At 44.2% G+C, this 16,981-nt stretch overlaps 1 protein-coding gene across 2 annotated transcripts in view; it reads left to right on the forward strand.

Annotated features, from left to right (window-relative positions):
• Positions 1 to 10,437: 10,437 nt before the first annotated feature.
• The window catches only part of SHQ1 (SHQ1, H/ACA ribonucleoprotein assembly factor), a 39,604-nt gene continuing 33,060 nt past the window's right edge, over positions 10,438 to 16,981 (forward strand). Inside the window, exons 1-6 of one of the 2 annotated variants that reach the window (XM_066327174.1) lie at positions 10,438 to 10,492; positions 12,692 to 12,874; positions 13,334 to 13,398; positions 13,865 to 13,987; positions 14,771 to 14,919; positions 15,625 to 15,737. In XM_066327174.1, coding sequence (XP_066183271.1) covers positions 12,732 to 12,874; positions 13,334 to 13,398; positions 13,865 to 13,987; positions 14,771 to 14,919; positions 15,625 to 15,737 — 593 coding nt within the window. In that variant the 5' untranslated portion in view covers positions 10,438 to 10,492; positions 12,692 to 12,731. The remainder of the gene's footprint in view (positions 10,493 to 12,691; positions 12,875 to 13,333; positions 13,399 to 13,864; positions 13,988 to 14,770; positions 14,920 to 15,624; positions 15,738 to 16,981) is intronic. The other variant, XM_066327175.1, reaches the window with a different exon arrangement.

Consider the following 16,981-nt stretch of genomic DNA (forward strand, 5'->3'; position numbering starts at 1 on the left):
TAGACTGGAAGAAGACAATCATACTTTAAAAAACAAAAAAAAAAACAACATTCCATCCATATGTAAATTGTTCTAACAGTTAATTAATTTTGCTATTAAAGATGCATGCCTTAATCCTGGCCTGAAGGCGCTGGCAGAGTTTCAAAGGACTGCTCTCCAATTCACCCCATGGAATCCATGAGATTTTGCTAAAATAGGGATTTTTGAAAACAAATATAGTCACACATCCCAGATGAATCAGACTATATTTCAAGGGCCAAACTGTGGGATTTTCACTTAGCACCCACCTGTGTGGGCTTTAAATACATTTCATTCAGATAAAGGGAGCACAGTAAGAGGCACAATGAAGCTTCCTGCTAGCCAGAAAAATCAGATTCTCCTGGGGAGTTGAAGACCTTTTGAAAACAGTCTTTAGTTTGGTGTTTAGTGTGGAGATATGTTGTAATAAATCATATGGGACTCCATTTCCTTCATGCAGGAAAAGCCAGTTCTTTATTCACATAACTCATTTTATACAGTTTTCACAGATCTCGTGTGTAACACCTGGTAGTTTTCTTACTACTTCTTTTATTGGTCATAAGGTGATTTGTACGTATATGCTAAGATTCAAGTTGTTTACATTTTTCCTTTATGGCTTCTTATGAAACAGATCTAATATTTATGCAGGTGCACTTGTTTTTCACCCAAGAATAGGTTGTTATGTTAACAAACTCTTCATACCCAAGATCGTTTTCACATGGGAACTTGCAAACTACTTAGCTGCACTTAAACAAGTGACAGCTTTTAGCAGAGCAAGGCCTAATTTCATATTTTATAAGACCTTTCTAATATAACATTTTTTTTTACCTATCTGCAACAGAGGTAAAAATTGCATCCTCCAGGGATGCTTGCACCATGGTGTATCCACATTCCAACACAGATGGCACTTAGCCTCCATCACACGGGATGGAGCTGACCAAGCAACTAAATCCCAGGCACAGTAATCACTCCTGGAGGGCTCAGGAGGCAAATCATAGATCACTGCCTGCTCTGGACATATCTCTGAGCAGAGGACATCAATCCCAGCCCTGCTCAGCACACACAATTAATCACTGGAGGTAATGCTACAAACAGAAGTTCTAAATAAAGAGAAAAATGACAGTTTTAAGCTGTTATTATTTCTTTTTCCAGACATTGAACTGCTGCTCTGTGTAACAGCAGCGTTTTATCCTTCAAAGTAACCCACCTCTGTGTAGAGGAGCACCAGGCACTGACACTTCACTGACTGTACAAAACAACACATTTCATTAAGGGTTTAAAATCTTCTGCTGTAGTCTTAATTAACCCCCAATTTCATCAGTGCATAAATAATGGAATATTACATCCATGTGAAGTGGTATTTACTTTCCAACCTATTAGTGTAAAAATTGCTGAATTATTGACGTGAATAATTAGCTGCTCACACAGATCACCTTTTCCCCCTTCTCCCTATCTGTGTAATATTTCCCCTTAATTGAGTCTCTAAATCAAGCCATGCACAGGCTGGGAGCTGCTTTGATGTAGTTTCTGGCAATGGAATTTGCTGGGAGAGGCACTAAACCCTGCACTTTTACTGCAATATTTCAAAACCCCACACCAAAGCACTCAGCTCTGCTGGGCAGTTTTAACCATGGTGAGCTCTGTATTATGCAGCTGTTTTGCAGTGAAAAATCCAGTATTGTAAACTACACTTCCAAAGGACAGAGTGAGCAGAAGCAACCCTTGGTGAAAGCAGAATGCCTGGAAAGCCCACGGGAGTTGGGATAACAACACACATCCAACACAGACACCGTGAAGGACAAAGCTGAGCCTTAGAGGTGAGGAATTACCATCAGTGCAGGGGGCTCAAGAGCCTGGGGTGGCCTGAATTGGAACAAAAAAAAAGCCCAGAAAAAAGAGCTATTTGAACTACATGAGGGCAATAACCAGTGAGAGAAGCAGCAATGAGATACAGAAGAATTTCGGGACACAACGTTAGAAACTTAGAGGGACAGTAAAAACAAAGGTGAGCCGCAATGGGAGATAAACAGTGCCACAGCAGGATGCATTTGACTGCAACTTTAACTTAACCTTTAAAAAACAACAATTATCCAGAAGCCCGAGAAAGGGGCAGGTGTAGAAGAGGCAAAGTCAAACTGCTGGAGAGCAAACAAGCAGATCATGGTGAAGAACATCCCAGCTCCCCTTCCCTGCCCTGTTCACGCACGCACCTCGGACAGGGCAAGGAGAATGGAAGGGGCAGGGAGGAACAACAGCTGGATGAAAGAATAACCCTTAAAGATGTTCAGGACACAGCCACGTTATCCTGCCTCTAAAATGGGAACAGATGTTACAGCTCTAAGAATTTCCTACCTCAAGAGACTCCCAAGACATTAAAAAGCCCATAGATCCACGGAGTGATGCAATTATTATCATTAGCCAGTTCTTCCTAACATTTACATTCGTTCCTTTATAGTTCAACTTGTCTGTTATGAACAGCCTGTAGTTGGATTTTATAACCTAAATGAAATGTTTAAACACATTGAAAGCAATGCAGAGACCTGGGCCCTAAAGTTTAATGTGTTTGACAAGAAAAATACACAAACTAAGATTAAGCACTCCAGAAAGCATCACAAAATACTTGCAGAACACATCCCCATGGAGTGGCTGAAGACTATACTCGATAAGATGGAGCACAATAAAATGTTTATAGCAAAGACCTTCCAACAATACAGAGCAACTCCTATCCAGTTGCTCACTCATATTTTATTCACTGAATACTGAAAATTTTTTTCAGAAAGGCACTGACACAGCAGGAGCAGCCTGACTGCTCAAGCACAACAGTGTGCATTCCTAGGTCTTAAAGTTTAGATTACATGTAATTTTCTTATTAGTCACAGCCAAAGTGTCTCAAACATAATTAACCCAAAAACCTGTCTAAATCAATCCAAATCCATTCAAAATAATGCATTCCCACCTCATTACACAGCCTGCTAATCTATTCAAGCCTTCAAATTTATTCCTGAAAGATAATGCATGCAGATGCTTCCAAAATGCAATATAGTTGTTCATTTTTGAAACCTTCTTCCCATTATGATCTCACTTACTTCTGCAGCACAAACAAGGGTAGATTTGGGCATTGTATCAAAAGTGGTGATTCACTGACCAGGCTCCTTCCCTGACAGCCACCCCTGAGCCAACGTCCCAACAACAGCTCCATGATGTGAAACACATTTTCCTGCACGCTTTGAAACACAAATGTTTTCAAACCAACCTTTCTCACTTTGCAGCAGTTGCACAAACCCAACTGTAGCTGCTGTCAATCCAAAAAATGGTTGATGTTTCAACTTTCTCCTACCACTCAGAGAAAAGGAAAAAAAGCCACTCAAAACCAGAATGGTTTCTCTCTCCTCTTACGAAGTGGGCTCTTTACGAAACAAGTATGAAATTCTTGGAGTTTCAGCATGTTATTATCAAACTGAAGCCAAACTTGCACGTGCTGCACACAGGCTGCACAGAAAGAAAATGCACCTTGACAGGCTGCCATGCAAGGGATGTTTTGCGTTGACAAAGTTACTTTCAGGGAACTAAATGTGCTGTCCCCAGCCTTGCCACCCTGCTTTCACAGAGAGTATGGTCACATCTGCCTTTCAAATGTAAAACAATCCTCCTTCTTTTTGATACTTCTCACACATGGGTTTGGCACGTATTTAACATTTTTTTATATAAAAAAGTCTTACCAAAGGCATAGGACTTGCTACTTCCAAGAGGAATGAGCAATAAAACCACAAAAGTCAAGTTTTCAAAGCTAACCAGAAACTTACCTAGATTTGTCAAAATTACCTAATGACCAAAGCAGGACACATGAATGTCACTGCTAACATTTGTGAAGCACCAGCCAGCTAATGGCATGTGCCTACATTAAGCTTTATGTATAACTTCATACGTTGAAAGAATTCTACACTTCTTAAAACTTAAAACCTAATCATGTCTTCTGATATTATGTGACTACACAAAGCAATATTACAAATCCCAATCAAAATACAATTCATCTTGCCTGCAAGATGCTCATTCTCACGAAGCAAACACAAATCCGAAGTAACACCTTTGAGCTGAGCCCAAAACTTGCATCCTCTGACAAACCAACCTGACAAAACTGAATTGAAACGTTTTATGTTCACACAGACAGAACTTCACTAAAGTTCTGTTCATCAGTTCTGCAGTCTCATGCAAGCATGTACACGGTGATCACCTCACAAGATCTTGAACAGTCCTAATCAGATCTGTTATTATCCTGCATGAATCAGTTAGGTAAGGTGGGATCTCTCTCATCAAATAAAAAAATAATGTTCCTTTGCTCATAAGGAGGAACTAAAATGATAATCACGGCCTGTTTCCTACAATCCAAATTCAAGCCCCCCACACTGCTTTCAGTTTAGCTTGGATCAGGCTTTTTAAACCCAGCACATCCCACCATCTGATGTTTTCCAACCAGGTAAGCATCACCTCCACTTGAACCACTTATGTCACACCCTCCCCACATTTTTTATGATAGCCTCACCTGAATAAATTTTAGTAGTAACTAACGTAACACAGAAACTTTCAGCGAATGGCTGAACAGAATTGTGCTTCTCAGTTATACAAACCCCTGCTGGGGCCAATGGTGCAGGATGACGGGGAAAAAACAACTACCAAGCCCCACAAACAAAATTCTGAAGAAAACGCACACTTTGAATACCAAATTCCTCTCTTTCTTTTTTTGCTGTTGCGTTGCAGACCTTGTAAAAAGGACTCGCAAAGTCAACAAATAATCAAAAAGTTAGATAACGTCAGATTGTGAAACATGAAGATGCCACTGAAAAGCGCATTGAAGTGGAATGGCTGTTTACGCTCGCTGGCAGTTCCATACTTCCCGGGCTCCCTCCTTCAGTGCTCTTCTTGATTTCCATGATAATCACAGAGATATGCCTTAAAGAAAAATGACTTCAGGAGGTACAGTTGCTAGTGGAAATAATCCTGCTTTAATACCAGCATTTGAATTCAGTCCGTGACCCACTCTCAGCCCCAGAAAACATCTCCTGCATTCAGTGGGGTAACAATGCTGGGGGGAAACCAACTGCTTTAATAAGTTAAGGAGTAAGAGCTCAAGAAACAGGAATAGTCTTTCATTCAGAACATCTCTGTGAAATCACGAATCAGAGACACAAAGACATACCAAGTTAATTAGATATATGAGGTCACACTGACCATAATATAATTGGAATGCAAAGGGGAAAACAAGTCCTCCACCCACTGAAAGCTGCCCTTTCTCAACTAATTAGTTTTTTAAAAAATACCCTGCCTGTAAGGTGCTGGGAAAGGAAACACACCACGCCACGATTTAAAACACCTTTAAAGGTCTGCTAAATCGATTTACATATAAAAAACCCCTTCCAAACAAAAAGCTCGAAAGCTTGTAATTTGCCAGTGCCTCTGCAGTTTGGAGCCCAGTGGCACCGCACGGCAACGACGAGCCGCCTTCTCTTTTCCCTGGAAAATCCGCAAAGCGCAGCTCCCGAGGTGACAGCAGCGCCCTGTTCAGCCCGCGAGCACCGCACTGCCCACGTCAGCCCGAAACAAGGCCAGAACTAATGGAAAAGCCGCTACTTTAGAAGCGGAGAAGGAAACCTCCTGCTCGGGCACAGGGAAAACCTTCCGTGGCATCTCCGGCAACTGCGCTGCCAGGGGAAACACGCGGGGAAAAGTTTGTACTTGTGAACCTCAGCAGCCTGCACAGAGTCTTTCATCGCCCCGATCGCTCGCGGGGGAAGAACATCTGGGAGAGAGGAGTGCCCGGTGCACCGGCACCAAAGCGACACCGCCGAGGGGACAGGCGGGTCACGCGTGGGGCTGGGCACGGGCAGAGCGGCCGGGGCATTCCCGAGGGCAGGGGGATTCCCGAGGGCAGGGGCATTCCCGAGGGCAGGGGCATTCCCGAGGGCAGGGCCGGGGCATTCCCGAGGGCAGGGGCATTCCCGAGGGCAGGGCAGGGGCATTCCCGAGGGCAGGGGCATTCCCGAGGGCAGGGCCCGGGGATGGAGCCGCCCCGTTACCTGGCGCTGCCGCCGCCCGCGGGGCTCCTCCTCGGGGGGCTCCGGCCGAGGCGCGGCGGGCGGCGGGCGGCGGCGGAGGGCGCGGGCGGCGGGGCCGCGCTGCCCGCCAGCAGATAGAGCAGCAGCAGCACGGCCAGGCACAGCAGGGCCGCCGCCACCTTGCAGGGCCGCCGCATGGCCGGCTCAGCACGGCCGCATGGCCGGGTGCGCCCCGCGGCACGGCCGGGCCGGCAGCTCCGCACGGCCGCGTCCCGCCCGCCGCATCCCCGGAGCCCGGGCCCAGCGGGGACGTGGCCGCACAGCCCGGGCAGAGCGGGGCGGGACGGGGCGGGGCGGGCCGCGCCTACCGTACTGCCTGGAGTAGCCGCCCGGCCCCGGAGAGCCCGGCCGCGGCGGGACACCGCGCTGGGACACCGCGCTGGGACACCGGCTGGGGGTTCCGTACGGACAGGAGTGCCCGGCACGGACCGCGGGTACGCAGAGGTAGCTTTGGTTTCACGGACGGGCAGTGCTGGGAGAACGGGAGTGTGTACAGCGAGGTGATCAGGAGAGAAAGGGGAAGCTCGTCTCGACAGAGTCACAGAATCACCAGGTTGGAAGAGACCTACAGTATCATCAAGTCCAACCCATGCCCTAATACCTCAAACAGACTCACACCGAGTGCCACATCCAGTCTTTTCTTAAACACACCCAGGGATGGTGACTCCCCACCCCCCTGGGCAGACCATTCCTGTACTTTATCACCCTTTCTGTAAAAAATTTTTTTCTTAATATCCAACCTGTATTTCCCTTGGTGCAGCTCAAGGCTGTGTCCTCTGGTTCTGTCAGTGCTGCCTGGAGAAAGAGCCCAGCCCCACCTGAGCACAGCCACCTTTCAGGGAGCTGTACAGAGTGACAAGGTCACCTCTGAGTCTCCTTTTCTCCAGGATAAACACCCCCAGCTCCCTCAGCCCTTCCTCACAGGGTTTGTGTTCCCAGCCCCTCACCAGCCTCGTGGCCTCCTCTGGATGTGTTTGAGCATCTCAATGTCCATCCCAAACTGAGGGACAGAACTGGACACAGCACTCAGTGTCCATCCTAAACTGAGACACCCAGAGCTGGACACAGCACTCAGTGTCCATCCCAAACTGAGGGACAGAACTGGACACAGCACTAAGTGTCCATCCCAAACTGAGGCCCAGCAGTGCATTTCCTCTGCCTGTGCCAGCAGGCGATCTGAGCCTCCCTCTGCCTTGCAGCGCCAGTTTATCACCTGCAGACAGCACACGCTCCTCATTCCATCTGCACCGAAGGCAGGTAGATGATAAAGTGCAATACTTGTAGAACTGTGAAGGAACAAATTGCTCACTCACTTGTCCCTGTGTGACCCATCCTAGCCAGTCTGCTGGGGAACATCAGCAGGAATCAAACACCGAACTTCTCAGAAGTAAATCCTGCTTGGGGTCATAATCTGATTTATGACCTTGAAATGTACAGAATGATGGAAATACAAGGATTCTTGCTGCCCCATGGAGCTGGAGTACAAGCTGTGCAAAGAATGGAGACACCAGTGTTGGAAAGGGGAGAGAAGGGAAAGTGGAGCCTCGCAAGTTTGGCACTGGAGAAGCCTCATGTGTCCCTGCTGGAGCCACTGGAAGTGACAGTGGCATTCACTTGGCAGTGGAACTGCACAGCCTGTCCATTTTACACTGCTCACACCACATGCCTTCACCAGTGGTATCCCAAAATGTACTTTCCCTTAGCATCACTTCAAATGCAATGAACAACTACTCTTTCAAGAGTTTCATCCAACTCGGATTGTGGCCAGACATGAAAATGTAAATTACTTCATGCTAAGAGAAAATAGCAATACTAAATGAGAAACTACAGAAAACCCACAATGCATAAACATATGCTCTTTCCCGAGAATATATGCACTATAATAGAACCCTACCAAACTTTATACCTAGTGAAAAAGAGTACCAGTGCTCAAATCATTGAGCTGTTCAAATGTGTGATTTTTGTATCATCAGTACAATCACTTTCTTCTCTAGATGTGTCAATTAAGGCCTCTTAGGAATTTTGGTTTGGATTACCATTTCCAAGGTTGCCAGATTTACTCATTATCAGCGATGTGGAGCCAATTGTGCTTATCAATTGCTAAGATTCATGTTTCTGCTTCTCAAGCAAACAGCAAGTTGTCCTAATTACTTGCCCAAACCCTTTTGGATTATGCATTTTACTTCTTCTGTGATTTATTAAATACATACCAGCCAAATTCCCTTCATCAGAAAGATGTAGTCTTTGTACATTTCCAAATAAAACTTTTTCATTACAGTTCTGAAAAAATTCAGTATGTACTTTACAGAAGAAAGCAATACCCATTCCTTAGAGATCTTACTTCATCCTTTTCTTGCATGGAAAAGCAGAATGGCTGATACACCACTTTCTTCACTAAAATCAATATATAAATAGTTCTTTTACAAGGAAAGTATTAGCACCAAAAAAAAAAAAAAAATAGGCTGGGAGTTCTTAGGCTCTAAAAAATAATTCTGAGGCAGTCTTGGAAAGTGTCACTTAGGCAAGAAAAAAATCTCTGATGAAACTTCTTTATCTTTCACAGGCTTGTCCTGAAAATTTGAATTTATCTCGAGAAGATGGTGCCAACTGGTTCATAATGCAGCTTCCTGTCCAATATACTTATTAGAGATTACTTTGTAAGGTCCAAAAGTTAATTAGTGCTGAAGTTCTCTGGAAATGCATCAAAAGTTTCTGAGGATATGACTGAGGCCTTAGTCCAAAACAAATCAGCATCTGAAATTAGATATCATTAACTGCTTAACATGAAAAAAAAAAAATAGCTTTTTATATGCCATGCATCTTCAATTTCTGCATGTGAAAAACTGGGACACAAGGAAGTTTAGGCTGAATATTAAAACCATCCATCAATTTTAAATCAGTGGGGAGAACTATCTATTTTGAAGCAAATTAGTAAATTTTTGTGCAGCACTTGAACTGCTGGTTCACTTCAGTACAAGAGTAAAAAGTCTTCTTAAAAGGAGACGTCATATTCAGTGTTCAGGGGATGTCCAACTTAGAAGATTGTTTGTCTACTTTTTTTTTAAGAAAACTTTATTATGAGAGGTTACATAATTATGCTTTTCCCCTCCAGGAAAATATTTGAATGCATTTCCGAGGGGGCAGTAAGAGGAAGACAGCAGCATTTTAAAATGCAGAGAATTGTCTAGAACCAGAACACCTCTCATGGTGCAAAGGCAGAAAAATTAGATCAACTGTACATTAGGTGATATATTTAATAAATTACAGCTTTTAAACCAACTTTTCTGCTCTCGCATCTTGTTCTCCTTCATGCTGTATTTGTTTGGATCCATGAGGATCTGTCCCCTGTTCACCCTGTCAATGTTTTGCATTAATCCAGTATTTTACAAGAACTTTATGTAATTGGGAATTCCTGCTCTGGCAGTGCTCGTGGAGTCACTCTTCTGTTCGCTCATCCTCTACCTTTTCTGCAGCAAAGGAGAAGACAGATGAGCGCAAACATAACAAATAGTACATTTGTTCACAGCAATCAGTACTGCATTAACCAGTGGTCGGCTTCACAGAAAAGAAACAAACCACTCGAGTTTAATTTCCACACTCCTTTATGAAAAGCAGCTGATGAAATAGAATATGCTCAGTCTGTGCAACATCCTTTATGCAATCGCAGGTAAGAATTCATTCCATTTGCCCAGATGCCGGATTATGATTTTCACCCTAAACGACCCAGCTCTGCGCACTTACACTGCCCACATCCACAATGACTGCTCACCGCTCCCTTTCCCAACAACTGCTGGCAAACATCAGGAAACCACGGCAAATTTACGGGCAGCAAGAATTCACAGCAGCTCTTTAAACCGCGGCAGGTTTCCCTCAAAGGCGCAGGGTTATAACCAGCGACCCGCGGGGCCCGGGCGGCGCTGAGGGGACATGGCTGAGGGGGCGGGGCTGAGGGGCGGGGCTGAGGGGCGGGGCTGAGGGGCGGGGCTGAGGGGCGGGGCTGAGGGGCGGGGCTGAGGGGCGGGGCTGAGGGGCGGGGCTGAGGGGCGGGGCTGAGGGGCGGGGCTGAGGGGCGGGGCTGAGGGGCGGCCGTGAGGGGCGGGGCTGAGGGGCGGGGCTGAGGGGCGGCCGTGAGGGGGCATGGCTGAGGGGCGGGGCTGAGGGGCATAGCTCAGGGGGCGGGGCTGAGGGGCGGGGCTGAGGGGCGGGGCTGAGGGGCGGGGCTGAGGGGCGGGGCTGAGGGGCGGGGCTGAGGGGCGGGGCTGAGGGGCGGGGCTGAGGGGCGGTGCCGTTCGCAGTGCGCATGCGCGGGGCCGCCCCGGTGCGGGCGGGCGCGGGAAGCGGCGGCGGGAGCGGCGCGGGGCTGAGTGAGTGGCGCGGGCGGGCAGGGCTGGGGCTCTTCCCGCTGCTCTTCCCGGGGTTCTCCCGCTGTCTGCCGCCTTCCCCCAGGGCTCTGTCCCGTTGCAGGGCTCGCTGCTGGGTGGCTGAGCGAGGGTACGGCCCCAGGTCGGCGCGTGGCCCGGTGTGACGGCACCGGCGGGAGGCTGTGTCCCGTTCTGGGCTCCTGAGTGCAGGAGAGGGTCCAGCGGAGGGAGCAGAAGTGCTGAGGGCTCTGGGGCATCTCTCTCATTAGAGGCTGCGGGAGCTGGGCCTGGTTCGGCTGGAGAAAACTGAGAGGGGCTCTCTTTAATATACATAAATATCGCCAAGAGGTGCCAGAGGACGGGGCCGGCCTCTGTTCAGGGGGCCCAGCGACAGGACGAGGAGCAGTGGCCGTAAGATAAACGCGGGAAGTTTTGCCTTAGCTTGAGGCAGAGCTTTTTTCCGTGGCGAGTGGCCGAGCGCTGAGCAGGCAGTGTGCCGTCTCTGTCTCTGAGGATGTCCCAAACCCGCCGGGGGCTCCTGTGTCACCTGCCGCAGGTGACCCTGGCGTGGAGCTCTCCCCGAGCCCCTCCCAACGCCAGCATTCTGTGTTATAACACCGAGCCTCTCATGCCTCATCCCTGGCCCTGCTCCCTCTGCCTTTCCCTAACGCACAGCAGAGCCCGTGAACGTGAAAATTTGGGATAACTGGGGGTTTAAACGCTGTGTCCCAGTGATTCCTCAGTTGTGAGATATGAAGGATATAGGTAGGACCACCCCAAGAAGGGTTTGGGGTGAATAATTTGGGCCAGGGATGCTCTGACTGCAGGGCACGGAGAGCTGGCCCTGGTTTTGGGGATGCTGGTTATTTATGAACCTCTGACTGGGGAAAATAAAAGTGCACACTGGCAAGTCATCCCTGAAGAGTCCAAATGAGCTATTGGTACCTCCTAACCGTGCTTGTGGTGTTGAGAGAAGAAAATCTACAGGAAAGTGCATCAGGTGTACAGGTGTTGGACAAACCGGCTGTTTCCTGTTTAGATACAATTCCATAAAACACCTGCGGGTTCTCGGTCTGGGATGGGTGGGAATGTTGGCCCTGGAATCATATGATATGGTGAAAGGGGATGTATTTAATAGTTTATTTAAGTACAGTTAAAATTTATTTAATATTTACTATAGTAATATTATTAGTATTATTATATATTATTAATTATGTCCTGTTATATTATTCTGTAATATGTTATTGCTATATATAATTATTATTAATTATGTTAATATTTATTTGATATTTTCCATACATGCTAAACAAGGCTTGTTACCCATATGAGAAAAAGGGTGATCTGTTAATTTAGCCTTCTTAATTGTTAATGATTTCTGGCTGTTCACAAAATTGTCAGGATGGAGATTTATTTAGTAAAGACAATTGAAAGTGAGTGAAAAGTAGTTATTTCCCAAATAATAGTTCTGTTCTGGTTTTATTTGTTAAAATATTTTTGGTTTAAAATGCTAGTTTTCAAAACCATGTGACCTTTTGCAAACACACCTTCCAAAAAACCAAAACAAATGAAACACAAAAAATCTCCCCAAACAATCTATAACTGGATTCTAAATTAAACCTGGTACAAGAAGTTATTGAAAGGTTGGAAAGTTGTATATCAGGTGAATAGTACTGTATAAATTCCTTTTCTTGTGCAAAGTACATACATGTGCTGGTGTATATACATACATATAGTTCTGAATAATGTTAGCTAAATTATCCTTGAATCTGTTGCTCATATGCTGGCTAATATGTGTGTGAATTGCAAAAAAAAAAATAGAGCTGTGTTTTATAAGTTTTACTTGTTTTTAGGATTTTTTAATAGTGGTTTGTGCTCAGCTCCCTAGAGAACTGCAAAGGTCTAAGGTCTGCTGTGTGTGAAATTATAAATAACAGTAGCAGAAAGAAGCTGAAAAGTTTTAGGACTGAATTTTGGTTTGATTTTCACATGGTGCTTTCCTGTACTCCAGCTCTACATTCAATTGTTTCATTAAGGTGCACAGAGGTGGTGCCTTCATGTTTTTGATAACGCTTTGATGTTGTTATTGTCATCAGTGTTTTCTTCTTGAGCACATGGAGGATAATTAGGTGGGAATCTGAAATGTTCTTGCTCTCATAGATTGGAAGGTACAGTAATCTTTTCTTTCTTTTCCTGTTTCTGTAGGGCTACACTACCTGTGTTTGCTTTTCCTGCTGGATTCATCATGATAACTCCAGCTTTTGAACTCTCCCAGGATCCAGATTTTCTTACAGTAAAAATCAGAGTGCCTTATGCCAAAGCTTCAGAGTTTGACATTTATTTTGAAGGGGAAGATTTCAAATTTTATGCTAAGCCATACTTTCTCAGGCAAGTAGTGGGAAAAGTTTTCAAGAACTGATCTTTATACTAGGAAATGAACTTAATTTTGGTCCCTTCAGAATGTTCTTCATCTGCAGCTTTTATTCTCTTGACTACAGACAGCACAGTTCATGCAAAGATTTGGTTTTTTGGATCTGGCCTCTTTGTTCCTAGGCATTAAATCATGTTAAAGGGAGTTGAAAGAAATACTTTTCTAAATTTACTGTACAATGGCTTTTTAATTTTAATGGCCAGACTACTCTCTGGGTGTAAATTTTGTAGAGTGTGTCTTTTCTTGGGAGGAATCCAGGGGGATTGAACTGCATGGATTCCATTACTGTGAAGAGGAGTGATGTAGTTAAGTCCTTTGTGCTGCTTTTGGAATGTGCATTACATTTTTATAGGCTGAGACATTAACTTGCAGAATTAGTCAGGCTTTCAGTGAGGCATGTCATTTTTTGCCTGCAGATTGACACTTCCTGGAAGAATTGTAGAGGATGGCAGAGAAAAAGCATCTTATAATACAGATGAAGGTATTGGTTGATGTTATTGATATCTGTGTCATAAAAAAGTGTTGCTATCTCCAGTAGTTTATACTTCAAGGCAAAAAAAAAAAAAATCCCTATAAAACAATAAATTTGGTGCTTGCAGAACCTTTATTACCTGAATAAGACAGTAATCAGATTGGTGAATGTAGCTTCTGTGGATTGTTTGGTGCAAGGATTAAAAATTAAATAAAGCTTGCTTTCTTCTGTTGGTCTGTGTTTACACACTGTAAGTCAGGAGACTCCAAGTAGTTAAATATTCTCTTTCATGTTTTATCATTAAAATCCTGAATTGTTATGAAATAAGGTTAAAAACATGCACAGGGATCAATGCAAAATAAAATGCTACCTCCATGTGTCCTACTTCCTCTGAGCCTTTCTCATAGAGGAAAAATGCACGTTTGTCTGTCTCAGATATTTTAATGCAATCATTATATTCCTGCTTTCTTTTAAGGTATTTTTACAATTCAGTTGCCCAAGGAGGTTCCTGGCCAATATTTTGAGGGGCTGGACATGCTGACATCTCTTTTAGCACCAAAGAAATCAAGATCAGCAAAACCTTTGGTAGAAGAGATGGGTAAGACAAAATCAATCTTGTTTATACAGGATGATACATGTATGTAATGAAACAGGTACAGATCTATAGAGTGATACATGGAGAAAAATACAGTATTTTTATTATTGGTTAATCCAAGGTATGAGAAGGGCATGAATAAATCAAAGTATGTATAAGAGTAGAACTAAGTCTGTTGCAGATGATACACATGTCAACTTTATAGGTTTAGTTATGTTTAAATTTTCCCAAAATGTGTGTATAATGTGCTTTAAAAATATGCAAATGCTCTGTAGGTCTTTATACCCCTCTAGTGGCTGTAGAACACACACACAGTTGAATCTTCTGCTTTCTACAAGCTACTCCTGGACTAGTAGCTCAAGTGATAAGCTAATTAAAACCACAGGTTCTAGTGCATGTCTTGCTTAATAACATCACTATTTAACAGGCAAAAATGCTTGGCTGTCTCTGATTTTTTAACACCTGCCTTAAGTGATTGATAACCTCACTTAGGTTCTGTCAGGGTTCTCCTGGCATCAGATGCTGATCTTGTTGAATTCAGTGGAACAGGTATTTCAGTCTGAGGGAGTGCATTTGAAATTTAGTGTTCCTGATGTTCATTTTTGAAAGTTGAGGAGTTTGAAGCAGGACCTGTGGATTACAGATCTGTATGACCCAGTGTTGAGTGAGATTTCTTAAAAGATGCAGTAAAATGAGAAAGACAAACACCAGTAGCACAATAAACCTTTCAAGGCAATAATACATATTTTTCTATGTAATAATTTTCTATTTCTGACCATGTCATAGATACAGCTGCCTCTGCTGAGCTGTCTGACGAGAATGAAGAAGAATTTGACTGGGAGATGGAACAGATTCCTTATGAAGAAAGCACTCCAGCACTGCAGCACCCCTATGGGTTTGGGAATTTGCGCTCAGGGGTGTTCCAGAGGCTGCAGGTAGAAGAATTTTGTCTTCTTCTGTCTTAGAAGTTCTGGATGATTTGTTGTGTAGGTTTCCTGGCTCACAAGGCAGCAGCTTTTGAAAAGTGCAACTCAGTGATGTAACTCTAACTTACTGTTGTATGGATTGTAGTGTTCACAGGTCTTGGAGCAGGATTGCTGTTTATGGAGGAAGTATTTATATTTTGTTAGGAGATATATGCTGCTTTATTTGTAAAGAATTTTGTAAAGCAATGCGTTTCCCATGAGTGTTAATTGGATGGGAAATAACTTAATGATGTTTAAAAGGGCACTGCAATTGCTTATTAATTAATCTACAGCCACTTCAGAGAGTGAGAGTATTCTCAAAAGTCACAAGAATGGTGTATGATTCTTATCTTGTTTTTGTTGGGGTTGTGTGCTTTTGTTTAACATTGGAAATTTATCATAATGCAAAATAACCTCCCTGCCTTATGATAAAGTGGCCTGAATTGATTTGATATTATCACGAATTCTAAGGAGCTTCAAATAATTGCATTTCCTTGGAATTTTGATGCTTTATTTGCATAGTAGAGCCTGAATTTGGAAGACTTGAAAGGGAGGTTGGAGCTGTTCTAGGGATTTCAGTGCAGTGCTGACAAGCATCCCTTCTTAAATTCTTCCTGAATAGATCTTGTGTGCCCTACCAGTGGCTTGGTCCTATGATTTTGTTCCCCTTTGCAGGATGAGCTCAGTGATGTCATTGACATTAAGGATCCAGACCAAACTCCTGCAGAGGAGCGTAGGAGGAAACGTTTGGCAGCTGAAGGTGCCAAGTTTGAGCCTGATCATTACCTGTGAGTAACTGACTTCACCTGGCCAAGACCCTCTGAAACACGTTCCCTTTTCACCTGTGGTTGGATTTAAGATCACTTTTGGAAAGGACAGCTTTGCTTTTGCTCTGGGTTTGTCTCCTCAGAGCAGGCTTTAGTGGGTGTTCTTAATGTGACACTGACACAAAACATTGCTCATCTGTTTTGGGGTTACTCAACTGTTTAATTCCTGCTTAAGTCTGTGTTAAAGGGGGCTGCTCTCAGCTGCTGCAGAATGTTGTTTCATCCTTCATCTCTTCAGCAGCTGAACAGCCACTCCCTGCTGGAATTTTGGGTTGACAAAGCCAGAACTTTGTTTTTGCCTTGTGAAAAAAGGATTAATAAGCCCCACTTGTCCAGGAGGGGAGAATTTGAGTTTTGAAGTTATGAAATTTTGTCTTGGCCGCTTTGGTTTTTGCCTTCATCACGTGAAACTTGTTTTACAGCAGAACAAAGATAATGTCCAAACCAAAATTTTGTGCTTCATTTCATGTAGCGAGGTAAAAATGATTCTTTGTGCCTTTCAGGTTGGAGTGTTCCAGCTCACGTTAGGTTCAGAGAAGTAAAATAAAGGAAACTCATGAGATTTATTAATGTAGATTGATTCCTGCCAGATGGATCTGGTGGGAGAAGAGGATAGTCCCCAGTGGGGAGGATTAGTCCTGTGGTGTGTTTTTTGGGGACAGGAAGGCTTAGCCTGTTTTGAGTTGTTTCAGAAGGTTGCAAACCTGGAATTTTTCCTCAGTTGAGTGTTTCAGAGGCAGCCTCCTGTCTTCCTGTAACACACAAAAAATAGAAGAGCTTTCTTGAATTACATTTCACTAGAACTGAAGTAGTTCCTAACCTCTAATAGGATGCAAATTGCAGTAATTTCAAGTTTCAATTTTAGACTCTGTGTTCTGGCCTGGTAGAGCTCTACTATTTAGTTTAATGGCTGTGTCTTGGTTGTTTCAGAACAGATGATACCAGCCTTTCTTCAACAAAAATTGTTTTCCTGAGGGGAACAGAAGCTCTGGTAGAAATGGGGGCTAACAACTGTTATGGTGGCCTTGAGGAAAATGTATCCTGGCTGATCTCTCTGAGTTGCTGTGACACTGGAGGGAGGCAAAACCCAAAATCTGTCAGTGTGAGAGGGAAGCAGATTTCGTTCTCTGTTCAGGTTTTGTGTGGTGATTAAGAAGGTACTGAGAAATTTCCTGTGGGATTTTGGTTTTTTCGATTCTCAGTAT

The sequence above is a fragment of the Sylvia atricapilla genome, chromosome 11 (assembly GCF_009819655.1).
Source record: "Sylvia atricapilla isolate bSylAtr1 chromosome 11, bSylAtr1.pri, whole genome shotgun sequence".
Lineage (NCBI taxonomy): Eukaryota > Metazoa > Chordata > Aves > Passeriformes > Sylviidae > Sylvia > Sylvia atricapilla.